The sequence below is a fragment of the Patagioenas fasciata genome, chromosome 1 (assembly GCF_037038585.1).
Source record: "Patagioenas fasciata isolate bPatFas1 chromosome 1, bPatFas1.hap1, whole genome shotgun sequence".
NCBI classification, from domain to species: domain Eukaryota; kingdom Metazoa; phylum Chordata; class Aves; order Columbiformes; family Columbidae; genus Patagioenas; species Patagioenas fasciata.
Genome location: NC_092520.1, coordinates 38253112 through 38267096, shown reverse-complemented (window position 1 = coordinate 38267096; position 13985 = coordinate 38253112). Strand labels below are relative to the sequence as shown.

At 36.4% G+C, this 13985-nt stretch overlaps 1 protein-coding gene across 1 annotated transcript in view; it reads right to left on the bottom strand.

Annotated features, from left to right (window-relative positions):
• TDRD3 (tudor domain containing 3) overlaps nucleotides 1-13985 on the bottom strand; it is a 104843-nt gene that overhangs the window by 17889 nt on the left and 72969 nt on the right. Inside the window, exons 11-12 of the mRNA XM_065839187.2 lie at nucleotides 6296-7134; nucleotides 4301-4426 (exon numbers count right to left, since the gene is read on the bottom strand). Coding sequence (XP_065695259.2) covers nucleotides 4301-4426; nucleotides 6296-7134 — 965 coding nt within the window. The remainder of the gene's footprint in view (nucleotides 1-4300; nucleotides 4427-6295; nucleotides 7135-13985) is intronic.

The window sequence follows — 13985 nt, the reverse complement described above, 5'->3', positions numbered from 1 at the left end:
AAACAGAGAGGCAAAAGTCTTCTCTATTTTCAAGAGTCAGCCATAAGCCTTTACCATTTAGTGGTTTTCAATGTTGCTCTTCACAATGTTGGAGAGAGGTTTGAACACCTTCAGAAAACTCACAGGAGTTTCCTTCTTTACTTATCTGAAACAGGGGGCAAGTATAAGAAAGCCCTGAATTACAGTTTAAGATAATTCAACACCTGCAGAAGCTCTTAGAGCCATAACATCACCAAATTTGAGCTCTCAAATGTCTGCTGGCATGAATTAATTGTAACCCAAGACCCTTTGCTACTTTCTTGCCTCAGCTCATCCTTTACTGGAGGAATGAGATGAGGAAAACTGCCAGTGGATTTTTAGCCCCCACAGAACACAACAGGTTACAGAAAAACTAAGAGTATAGAAACCTTAAGAATAATTTTTGCCTTCTTAGATCTCTAGGCAGAAATACAGTGCAAGATAAAGGAAGAGCTAAACTACAAGCTTTACTTCGTAATTAGTATTTTTAAGTGAATTACTGTAAGCAAAAAGTTTGTGTGAATTCTAGCTGGTTTTGAGAGCAATCAGAAAAAGGTCGTAGCATATGCAGTTGGGAAAACTACAATCTTTATTTCCTTCATGTAATAATAGAAAACAGACAAACAAAAAAAGTGTAATAGTAGTGTAAATGGTGGAACAAGGCCTAGCACGTGACTGAGGAAATATAGAACAGAAAAGGGAAAGCAAGGACTTGGCTGTCAGGGAAAAATGTCGTAAGATAAGCACTTAGGCTACGCATTTTCATAATTTATTAAGGAAAGAAAACCCTACAAGTTAGAGAATAAAATTAAGACTTAAAGTTTAGAGTATTATCTTGACTTTTTTTTTTTTTTTTTTTTTACCACAGAACAAACTACCAAGTCAGGAAGGCCCTTAACGTTCCATGCTTTTCAGTTATTATAATCTCACTTATTTTACAAGAAAAAGCAAGCAGTTCTTATTTCTACAATGGTTTTCCAGTGAATTTTTTAATTGGGATTATAGTATTTTCATTAAATGATCCCTACTACATTGAGGGACATAGAAGGATACAGTAGTGTAGTGTTATATACAAGATACTTAGAAGAACTCTAAACCAGTGGAATCCAAATGTAATGTCATTATTAAAAATACTTATGAATTGCATACCTAAGACATACTTTGAAAGCACTAAGAAAAAACACAGTTTTACTGTTCTTACATATGTTTATATGTGTATTGTATGTGATTATTAAAAAAAAAAAATCCTCAGTAGCTTTTTTTATTTACCTTATGTAAAACACAGCTTTATTTTCTATACTTCTAGCCATCAGAAAGATAAATAGTAGCATGTTGGGTGTCAGAGGGACTGAAAACTTACAAGGACTCAGGGCCAACTGGGTGATGGACAGTATACAATCAATTATCAAGGAGTCTAAGATCATCTAGTAACAGTTTTTCCATTAAAGTGGAAAGCACAGTATATATATTGAGAACATCAAGCAGATTTGATCTACAGTCAATGAAAACAAACCAACAAAACAAAACAAACCAAACAAACAAACAAAAAACCACACAGCAAACGAAAAACACCAAACCCACACAAGCTGAAGCAATGCAGTGTGGTTCAGTGTAAGAGAGTCAGCAGGAACAGAGAGCAGAATGTTAACCAGCTGGGGGCGGGGGGGGGTGGGGAGCAGGGGGGCGAAGAGAAAATGAAATTATATCAAACCTACTAGCAATGTTAAGAATTTTCACTAATTAACTATTTTTTATCATTATAAAGGTTGCTAGAAATTGACTAGAAGCTCAGGTGTTTAAACAATAGGTCATGTAATCAAATTAAGGTCACTGTGATATCTTGGTTGTTTTTTCAAGTGACTAGTTGAACACCTTATTGCTTTGCCCTTTTTTTTTTTTTCCTCCTCCTCCCAGTGGTATAGTTCCACGAGTTTATAATAGTTGGAAAAATACTAAATTCAACACACGAGTTACCATAAAGTGTGCTGGAGAAAACAGCAAAGAATAATCAATTCTAACACAGAGACTAAATTTATGCCTTCAAGCCAATTCACTAAATCTTTTCTTAATATAAACAACTCTTTCAAAAAGGAGTCTGAAAAACTGGCAATATTAGGACATCTAATGTAGAAATATACTGTATGTGAACTCTGAAGATAGCTAGGAAAGACCTAGCTATCTGGAAGATACTTGGAAGGACTGAAATAAAACTCAGCATAAAACTTCTAATAAAACAAGTTCACTGTTGCTGATAACACCGATCAATGAAAGAAAAGTAATTACCAAAGTCAGTTTAAAATCTGTTTTGTTCTCTTGTAAAGACGAAATATCACAAAGTTACTTAAATCTTATGACAAAGAATTAAGTATTAAGCAGCATGAAAACTTCAAGTTGCATTTGTGTGTGCTATCTAGACTGGTATGTTAATATGAACACTGAGACAAAGAAATGTGACCAAGAGTGTTCAGCTTAAAAGACAAAGAACGTGACTCCAGTGAGTGACTAAGAACTGCAAGTGCACAATGAGGATTAAAGTTGGCACCCAAACACAAAAAAGTGAAAGCAATGTGCTCATCAAGTTTCTCCTGCAAAAATCCCAGAGTTGCAAGGGCCTTTTACCAACAAAATAGTAAAACGTCAGAAAGAAACCATAAAAACTTTGTTTATTGTGAAGATGTTGCTTGGCATTCATCTTATATAACTAGAGCAATCTAATGTCAGTTGTTTGAATTTATGCTATTCACGTAGGTCCCTTGAGAGAAAAAAGAACCTTGAGAAAGGTATCTCTCATTTCTGAAGGGACTGAAAGGTCCTTAGAAAATCCTTAATTCTCTCCAGTAACAACAGAGGAAGTCTCAATGACTTCATCAGGGTGCAGCATGATGTTAGGACTACACTACTTCAGTGGCAGAATCTCTTCTCTGTACACTGTCCCACCATATTCTGTCAGGTTTAACAAACTAACTCTGACATAAACCAAATGAAACTGGAGGGGAAAACATGGTCCACCTCATCCTGTGGCTACGTGACTAATGATCCAATGTGTGCTCAGAGACAGTAAGGACCAGTGCTTCAGTTTGGTACCTCACTACTAGATCAGCTTACTCTTAACATCAGCTCAAGTTCTTAGGCTGCAAGAACTAACTTTTAGAGGGCTACAGTCAAATAAAAGACACTCCTGAAGATTGTACTTATTTTGACCCTTTTTCTGGGTTAATAATCAGCCTTTTCTTCACACTTGATTACAATCATATGGTAAGAAATTAGCACCTTCCAGCTCAGCTATTGAAATAAAAAGAACAGGGAGGAAAAAAAACGAGTACATTTTCAATATTGCATCAGCTGGGAAGATCTTCAGATATCTTTTTAAGTACAGAAAGGTCACCTCAGAAGTCATAAGGGCATCTGAGAGCTACAGCAAGAACACATATCAAAAGGCCACTGGCAAGGAACAGTAGTTGACTGCTCAGCCTCTGCAGCACGAGTAATACGGCTAAATAACCCCAAGGAAAGAAATTAAAATAAGCACAGTCAACTAATAATTATGGAATCAACAGACAAACATGAATTTTTTTGTGTGCAGCTTCTTTAGTAAAAGCAAACAGCAAAGAACGGTGCACTCCTGATACGTTAAAAACAAAACAAACAAACAAACAACAAAAAAAAAAAAAAATCAAAATTTACCTCTATTTCCATGACATTCAGAAATGAAGCCTTCTGAAATTTCCAGCTTCCATAAGGCTATTACATTCTAAACCTCATAAAACAGATTTCAAGGCATACAACTCCACCACAATATTTGGCAAAAAATAAATAATTGAAACAAGAAGAAAATCGAGATACAAAATAAAGTGATACAGATGTCTATTTTTAGCCATACATACACACATAGTAAAACCTTTAGACTATGTATTTTAAAAGACTGTTTCCTAACGGTTACAAAACAACATACAATGTATATGAAATGAAACAGAAAACTGTGTTTAATAGAGTATGCAACAAGTTTTAGAGAGAAAATATGCATAAAACTGGCTGACAGGTCAATTATTCATTTTCAAACAATACAATTTTATTGTACAGGAAGAATATCACATGATAATACACTTTTATGAAGTTTCCTATGGACAACTAAAAGACAAGATTTTGCTCCTGTATTTGCTTAACTGTTTGCTACACATGCAATTAGCAACCTTTGCATGGGTAGGCATTAATATCTGAAGGATCACATATTTTGTACAGACTATGTAGTTTATACTTTTTAATACAATTTGTTATCACATACCCATGTGTCTGCATGAACAGGTCTGATGTTGCTGAGAAGTACCTCTTCATAATTTCCATAATCACAGAATTTAACAACTGCAGTTGTCCCAGAAGAATGGAGAGCTTCAATTTCTGCACGGTAGAACTTAAAAGAGAAATTTTCAAAGGTCATAAAACACTACCTGAAATACTGCGAACAACAACTACCTTTTCATATATATGTGTATATATACATATTTAGCCTTAGTCAGTATTATATTTTGTAAAAGACTTATAACAGATACTAAAACAGAGGTATCAAACTTTCACATGGTAGACTGCAAGGACACAGCAGAATGCATTTAGAATACCCATGGAGAAAATATGCAGCTGGTTAAATTAGACTGCACATTTTAAATGCTCGTTTTCATTTTTCTGAAGGTAGAACAAATTCTTCGCTAATACAAATGCTGTTATATACAGAAAAATGTTAGTGTAAAATGTTTTCTTAACATACACTTCAGTGTCTATGAGCCATATACACTGTACATACTAATATATGCCTATTTTAAAACATAATAAAATAAGGTAAAATATTATAAAACTGTCCCTTCAAAAAGTCCTTTTTCTAAACACAAAACTTGATATTTTTTTTTCACATTTACGTAAACACAGGTCAGCTTTTTTGAAGGTATTTAACCACTTTCATGTTACTGAACACAAAGACCTCCCAACATGGTTAAGCTCAGCACTGTATTTTATCATCACATTTCAAAATTGCCCCAGATGTGAGAAGCAGCATTTAAAAACACAATGTGACACTAAACCTAAACAACCTTCTAATGTGATGAACGCTTTTCAGATAGAAGCCTGGAATTACCTCGTATCTACTTATTTAGCAAGTTTCATACTTTCCAGAATTTAAAAAACTCATCTCACAGTAATGCAAATATGTGTCTCAAAACAGGAAGCAATTCCATAATATGCCATTTTATTTCATACTAATTCACCACCCAGACTACATATAGTTACTTCAGAGAGTCAGCTTACTATATGTTGCCACTATGAAAAGTTTTGCATGCCTTATGTTTTAGACATACAAAGCGAAGACAGAAAAATAAAGTCATGCTGCTGAGCTAACATTATCTACTTCCCGTAAAAAGGACCAAAAAAAGAAAAAAACTTAAATGCATAACAAACAATAACAAAAACCAGAAAATGGTGAGAATAAAACCTATTCAAAGAACAATACTATTTAAGGTAGTTCTCTACCCAAGAAGAGTGACAGAGACCTGAAGAGATAATGACAAATGAAAGAAAATAGCCTAAATTTCTTTTTAGCAAAAGAGAAGATGAAAGCGAAGTGTCTCGCTGCAAGAGAAATCTTACTAACAGGACAAACAGCTGAAGAGGAAGTATTTAAACTTTTCAAAAAACTCAGTAAACTAAAACTATCATGCAGCATAACTAATTTGTTCCACAAATTCTTCAGCTAATAGCCTACTAGTTATAATAACAAAACAAGCTTTTTGCTGTTTTCTTTCTCTAATGACTGAAATAAAAGTTTTTTAAACGGCCTGTTTGTCTGGACTCTGGTCCTCCCTTGTGCTGGTAAAGGTTGCATGCTGACTTATCCTAGAAAAAGGTATTACAGACAATTCCAGATAGCACAGCATCCTCCTTCTTGTTCCTTGGAAAAGAAAATGGGCACCTAGATCCATATTTATCCCATAAAATTTTCGGCACTTAAGTCAAATGTTTCAATTAGGAGCTTAGTTATGCTAAACTCCACCTAAATGAGAAAAAAAATCACCTTCAGGATGACTTAATTTAAGCCTTAAAGCTTCAGACAATGAATACAAGCAACATATCTCATACATTTTTAAAAAATAGAACAAGAAGATATCCAAGAAACACACTAAATACCTATAAAAAATGTCCAGCACCTCTGTGCTAGCAGGCTAAATCTCCCACATGTATGTGAGAAAAGATTAAAGGTACAATTTGAAGTACTTCTCATTTGGCAAAGGCATACCTTGTTGTCTTCCCAATAAAGAGCAAAACATTCGTCCCCCGGTCTCCAGCTTTTTGCATACTCCATGTGAATCGACGGTTCTAATATTTTCTCTGGTTTGATGGGCCCAGACCTCCTTTTGGGACCGGTGTTGTAATACAACATTTTATCATCAAAAGATGGGATTGTAGTGGGTCCCGATGATTTGATAGGTCCTACTCGTCTTCCTTTCTGATGATGCTCAGTATCTCCATTTGGTACAGCATTAAAATTATCAGTTCTACCAGGATTTTGGTAATCATTATTGACAGCAAAATGTTGTTCACTTTTTACCAGAAAGGTTTCACTACTTATTGTTCGTGACTTTCTATCACAGAAATTTTCAGAATTGTGTATTTGGTTTTCCCTTTTCCCACGTTTCTGGTTGTTGTTGTCTGTAGTATCTTGAGCAGCAGAGTTCTCCTTGAATTCTGTGAAAGACACCCCTTTTCCTACTCTGTTTTGCATATTGTTATCCCTTTTTTTGAAAGTAATATCACTCTGGTGAGTGGCTACGGGATAACCCAAATCCTTTGGCCTATCATTTCTAGGATAATATCTGTCACTTTTATTTTTTTCATCTGTCCAGTGTTCTACAGAGCTGTGCCTTTCAGGACCTCTGTTTCTTGGTAGCCCACCACTTTCCAAAGCCTGCCTTGCATTTTGAATATCCCTTTGAAAACGAGGGGGCTTCTCATTCCTTGGTTGCCTCATGTCATTGCGAGACATGTGTCTTGAAAGATTCTCTTTGATGCCGTTCTGTTCCATATTCATAACTTTGTGCTGTACTTGATGCGGTGGCTGAAATTGCAATTTTGGTTCTACAAAGAAAAAAATTGTTTCAATTATTAACATACCTCACACAAATGTCTTTTAGAAATAGCGTCTCAGACCTTCACTGATAAAGCAACAGTATTACTTAGAAAAGTATGCAGTATTTACCTCTGTGATGCAGAAATGGAAAGGCACACAGAAAAACTAGCAGAGACATTTGAACTGTAATTTCTATTTATTGGAAAAAATACACTCCTCTGGGATGTACTTGGAACCAAACCACCTACCAGTATGAGCAAAACCAGTCATAAATTTCCAGGAGGTTACTCATTTCTCCCTATGGAAATGAGTAACTTACTTCAATAACAACCATTTAAGACAGAAAAACAGAACTCCAACATGGAGAAAAGAAGAGAGAGGAAAATAAGGAGAAAAAAAAATGAATATTTTTAATCTGAATTGAAACTTTCTGTAAAAATAACTTAACAGCTATTCAGCAGAAAAAAGGTAAGAAATAGAAGTCATAAAACAAACACAGCTGACAAACCATAGATAAAAGGCATAGTAACAAAGCCCAAAACTCTGGAGACCCTGATCAATGAGCCATAACAGGAACTGCTCAAGCATTACCTTCAGAAGACTCAACCAGAACTTGAACTGATGAGAATAAAAACAAGATTATCATGGATCTCATAAGAAAGGGTAAATTTGCTATGGAATGCTAAGGAGGAGGGGAATTGTAGTGATCTGTGAAACCTTCTATGAAATAAATTTTTTTTAGGCAAACATGGAATTTTTAACAGGATGTTTAGATGAAAAGCCAAAGAAATGGAAAGGTCAAGATGAATCCAGGAAGAATAAGCATCAGAAAATAAAGAAGGCATGAGATTAAATAGGACAGTTGAAAGTAAGCAGGCTCCTGGTCAATACACTTGCCAGGCCAACTCCTGCATGTGATCACTATAGACTGTCTCATGTTCTCATTCAATTCTGTTTCTAAAACTCTACTGTGTGATCAAGTTCTCTATTATGTACATGAGGGGAAAAGTTTTTAAACCTGCTGGCAAACTTGAGACAGGATAAGCTAGTAAGTGGGACAAGAAAGACCTGGCAGCTGAATACTGGAGAGACCATGGGTATGAAGGTCATCTATCAGACCACAAGCCAGGGCTCAGATGCTGGTCAGACCTATGTAAGTACAGTCACATAACCCTCCTGCAAAGTTCAGGTTTGGAGAGGAAGCCGTATGAAGAGCAGATAAAGTCACTTGGTTTGTTCAGCCTGGAGGAGACTGAGGGGAGACCTTATCACTGTCTACAGCTGCCTCAAATGTGGAGGAGGAATGGTAGGCACTAAACTCTTCTCTTTAGTGACCAAAGACAGAACCCGAGGGAATGGCAGGAAGATGTGCCAGGAGAGGTTCAGGTTGGACATTAGGAAAAGGTTCTTCACCCACAGGGTGGTGGAGCACTGGAACAGGCTCCCCAGGAAGGTGTCACGGCCCCAAGCTTGACTGTTCAAGAAGATACTAGACAACGCCCTCAGACACATGGTATGAACTGTGGGGCTGTCATACGCAGGGACAGGAGTTGGACTCGATGATCCTTGTGGGTCCCTTCCAAATCAGGACATTCTATGATTCTGTGGCAAGCAAGTTGGACAAAAGATGTCTAGGGTGGGTATTAGAGGTCAAGGTTATAGGGGCCAGTATAACCCATGTGAGCATGTGGCCAGCTGGGTGTGAGATGTGCTACCAGATTTTGAACCTCATTGAAACAGAAAGTGTAAACCCATTTGAGTGATTCATGTTTATATGAGCAATTTTGTGTTGTGTGGGTGCCTGCAAAGGTGTCACCCTCTTGCCCGTGTCCATCCACAGCAGCTGGCTATGTACATATTGTGTGCATGAGCCTGCGGTGCGAGCACAGGCCTGGTGGATGATCCACTCGGGCTCTCTGCAGCTTGGCCCTGAGTGCACTCCTATGGAGAGGGAAAACTAAGAACTTCAGTTTACGTGTTACTGCTAGAAACAACAAATGCTGACACCTGACAACAAACATATCAGTTTTCATAATGAGTTGCAACATGGCAAGAGTTAAAATTAACACGTAAACTTAAGCTTTTTAAAAATCACAACAAAACCACAGAATTTTTATCAATTTAATTAACTAAACTTGCTAATAAGAATCTAATTTTATCTTTATATACCCTTGATTTACTCAAACTTTTAGAAGTAAAAAAGGTTTGACTAAAATGACTTGGTGGGTTTTTTTTAAGTGACATAAGCACACGAGGCTCAGCATGATCATAATCTTGATTAAAAAAATCTTACTACAAAATTTATGACTCTGAAACCAATAATGTTTAATGCATGTATATGTAAATACATAAATTACTCAGAAAGTATCAAGAGTTTCATAAATATTCATTTTCTTTTTAAAAATGAAAACCTGACTTAATCTTGCAATATTTAAAAATATTTTTAGATGAAATCATTTATGTTTAAAAGTACCTCTTTATCTCTCTTTCACAAATGGAACATAAAAAAAAATTGGTTTTCTTCATTTTATAACTGTAACTTCCCTGTAAGTATCTTCATTCCACTTTCCCATTTCTGTATAATACATACCAATCTTCTACATTTCCTATAGTCTAGAAAGGTTTATTTTCCTAATTAATTAACAGTCTTCCTTCATGACATTCTTATTTCATATGTCTTCTCTGGCAGCAAAATCCCTTGGCTTCCGCTCTTCCTATTTCCAACCTAAACTCTTATGTCTTTTCCTAACATTAAAGACACATTAAATGACTGAACTGTTTGAAGACCTCTGAATGTTTACTGCTTTGTACACACCTTTTACAAATGCGTATAAAATTCTAAAATACTTCCTTATAAATAATCTCTTTGATACTTAGTAACATGAATTTAAACAGTCACTTGCACAGGGGAAAGCTGTTCCAATGGTAAAAGTAGAAATGGGCTAAAGACTAGATTGGGCATGTTAATACTTCGCTAGTTGGTAGGATTTTAGGTTTGACCGATAATTTAAGTGTTTCCTCTCGAGGGTTATCCTTTGACCTTTTCCTAAATGAAGAAACATTTTCTGAGCTGAGATGGGCAGTCAACTGAGACAGCGCCTGGTACGTACAAGGACCCTGTACAACTGCAAGACTTATCCCCAAAGCATGCAGAGCAGTTACAATACTTTTGTTAAAGCCTTGAGGAAAAACTGAAATATGTACATGTTCTTCTATAATTGGAAAAAATTACTGAAATTTCTACTCAATTTCATAGCATGTAATACACAATTTCAGCTAATGTCTATGTGCCTTAACGAAAATAGCTAGTTTTACTAGAAATCAAAAAATCTGGACATAATAGAACTCTGAACAACCTACTTCTGTCACACAGCTGCAGAGACCTTCTCTTTCTACCCTTCTTTGACCTACTTTCCAACAAAAAGTTACAAGCATTCTCATGTGAGACAATATTTTCTGTCTTTAGAAATGCAATATTAATCTTCAAAATCTACAAAGAAATAATTCAGAACTCAAATGCTATTCACGTACCTAACAAGAATTACCTGTAAAAAATCAGGACTGTTGAGAAGTTTCATTTAGTTGTACCCCACTGTTCCACAAAGAAGCAAAGCTAAACAGAGTAACTGCTAAGAAAAAAGATCAACATATTTAAACACTGGTTTGAATTGTTCCACCAAGAACAAAGTAGTTAGGAAGAATATATCTTTTTTTTTTTTTTTTTCAAGTAACAGAAGTTTTAGTAGTATGTTAATAGAAAAGGCCATCTTTTGCAGATCCATTTAACAAAAATTTTCTAATGTATCAATTGCAAAAGTAGGAATATTGAATGTTCAAATAAATTATTTCTACTCGACATAATATGATCATGATACAAAATTACCTTAAGTGACTGACTTTAAAGTGTGTCAGAACTTTCAGTTACAGGACTTTTTTAAATAGTATGGAAAAACTAAAATAATACGAAATGATAGCACAGAAAAAGACCAGAGAATTTCAGAAGAGTAAACAATAAGCATCTTTTTTCTAGATCTATTTATAGTGATATGCAAAAGCTTATCACAAAACACCTGACACTTTTCTCCTCTAACCTTAAGACATGTAAAATCTAGTGAACTGATGTCTATTATGAATGTGGCAGAATGCAAACCCCCCTTTCTCCCCCTCCCTCCTTCATCATGGAAGGAGTAGGCACATCCCCCTCTCTCTCTGTGTGAGGTTAACAGCTTCTTTTGTTTGGCCCCAGAGCACCCTGGCCAGGGCCATTAGGAGAAGGGATTGCCAAGGCACCAGTGAGCCGCTGGGCACCTGTGATCAGTGTGGGGGATGTTTGGAGGCTTCAGGGGCACCCCACACACAGTGTGGGGGTGCAGAAAAGCTTCTAGAATGCCTACAGTCAGGTCTGATCAGCCTATAAAAACGGGACTCTCTCGTTGAGACTGGGCCCATTGTCGCCGGTCTCTCGGAGCGCGAGCTGAAGATGCTGCCGCTGAGAGCCCCTCTCCCCGGGATGGAGACTCTGCTTGCCTTGCAGCCACGGGCGTGAGTAAAACTTCTCGCAAAATTGCGAGTATATTTATCCTTTCCGTGCACATATGCACGTGTAACTTCCCGTGCTTAATACAAGCACGTATAAAATTATTTCCTCGCACAATCGCGAGTGTATTTATATTCTGTGCACATTTGCACACGTACTTTAAATTATTTCCTCACACAATCGTGAGTGTAACTTTATTTCCTCGCACAATCGTGAGTGTATTTTCCTCCCATGCTTCCATATAAGCACGTGTAGTATTCTCCATGCACATTCGCACGTGTAAGTAAATTAATCCTCGCAGGATTGCGAGTGTATTATAAATTTACCCTCGCGGAATCGCAAGCGTACGCTTTACCTGTATCTCTTTAAGAATAATCCCGCACCGTGTTCAGGCAAGTGTGTACTCCTCTGGGACTCGGGGGTGGTTCCAGCATTGTTTTGGGTGAAGCCATGTGCATGCACACTGTGGACCTCCTGTTGTACTAGTTGCTGCCCCTTAATAATTTTCCTCAACTGATACCCGAACCTATATTTAAGTCACTTTCGGAGTGCTAAAACCCTGTTTCTCACCCGTTTAATGAAAGTTGTTTTGGTCCCTGTTGTCCCTTAAACTAATCTCGGGGTGCATTCCGTGACAATGAAGATGCAGTTATTCCGCTAAAACCTTCCTAGGGGACTGCATCATATGCAAAAGCCTTGAATGCACAGGACTTGTTAATGAATTGTTTAACATTCAAGCACAACCCTTTCATAAATAGAAATGCCCAAATAACAGTAAATGTTACTTTGTCAATAGGAGTGAATGAAAAAAACCTAGAGATGAATTTGTGCGGTCTGGCCTGATCTTTAAAAAAACTGAAGGGAATCTAAAGCTTCTTTAATTGAAGAAATTAAGCCATGAGGGATGTTGTTCATAGATTATCTATTGAAGCTGCTGTTCCTTGCTTCTACTTCTTGCCTCAGCTTCAACAAACCGCTAGCTAACGTTCCCAGAAAAGTAACAGTTCCTGCAGGGTAGTAACAAAATATTAATTTTGCATTTAAGAGGAAGATTTGGTGTACTATTCTGTCAAACAGCAAGATGCATTAACCCGGTCATCATCATTGTAACTGGGTGTTTGGGAACATGGTCTGCAAAAAATCCATTTCAAAATTAATGACAAAGGCTTCTGTCATCTGCTGGATAGTTTTAAGATGATGACTAGCATTTCTCAGTTTGAAACCACCAGTCAGTTATTTTATTCCTTTTAGTTTTTGTATGTGATGACCCAAGAAGACTCTGCAGAACCAGCTGCATTCTCTTGCTCACAAGAAACCGGCAGGACCTGCTGCAGTTAGAAATCACAGCCAAGGAAATTTGAAAAGCGCTGCTCCATGCACAATAGAATTTAAGTCATGCTGTTTCCTATAACTCTCTCCCATGGATTTTATCATGTTTAATACTGTGGTTAAACTCAAAGACAGCGGACCTTCCCAATTTGGTGGCAATGATTTGAGTTTCTTTTTCCAACTTGAATTACATTTCTGTTTGACTTTATGGAAGCATATCTTTGAAACAGCTACTCCCAGAGTATATTCTGTCTTGTATTAGACAAAAGATTAAAAAATTAGAAGGACATTAGTAATACATTTGCACACACTTCAATGTCATGGAGTGAAATTCCAATTACTCAAGAGCTTTGTCAAGTTACATAAGTATCAATATAATTCTTTCTAAAATGTAGCAGCACTGAGGAACTAGAACCTGAGCTCATGTTTCTGTTGAAACAAAATAAATACAAGCTGAGGAGGATTTAGATATTAATAAAGAAGGGGCAAAAACCCCCTAAACATTCTGCCATTGCTTTCACTCCAAACTTGAATTTATAGGATTAAAGGACTGAAACAAAAATAGCTTTTTTTATTATTATTCTCTAAATGCATGAGATCTACTATTATTCTTCCCTCTTGTTTAAAGAGATGTTATTAACAAAAAATCCCAAAAGTCTCCTAATATGTCACCAATGCTAACATAATACAACAAAAATTAGTTTCATTTTCGTGATATTCACAATTTACAGTGACTGAAATTCAATTTTAGAAGTAAAGCTGCATAATAAACATGACTATTTCTCAATTCAGATCCCTTACTGTTAATAGTGCATTGTGTTTGTTGAAAACATGGTTACTAAATGGTAAATTCCAAATGTTACAGATTCCCTTTAACTCCAAAAGGTCAGACTCTTTCTTTCCTCCCAAGTTCCCTGACCCCCAGATATTTTTAAAAGTTGTCTGAACAAGAAATTAAATATTTTTTAAAAATTATATTATGTTGCATCATCA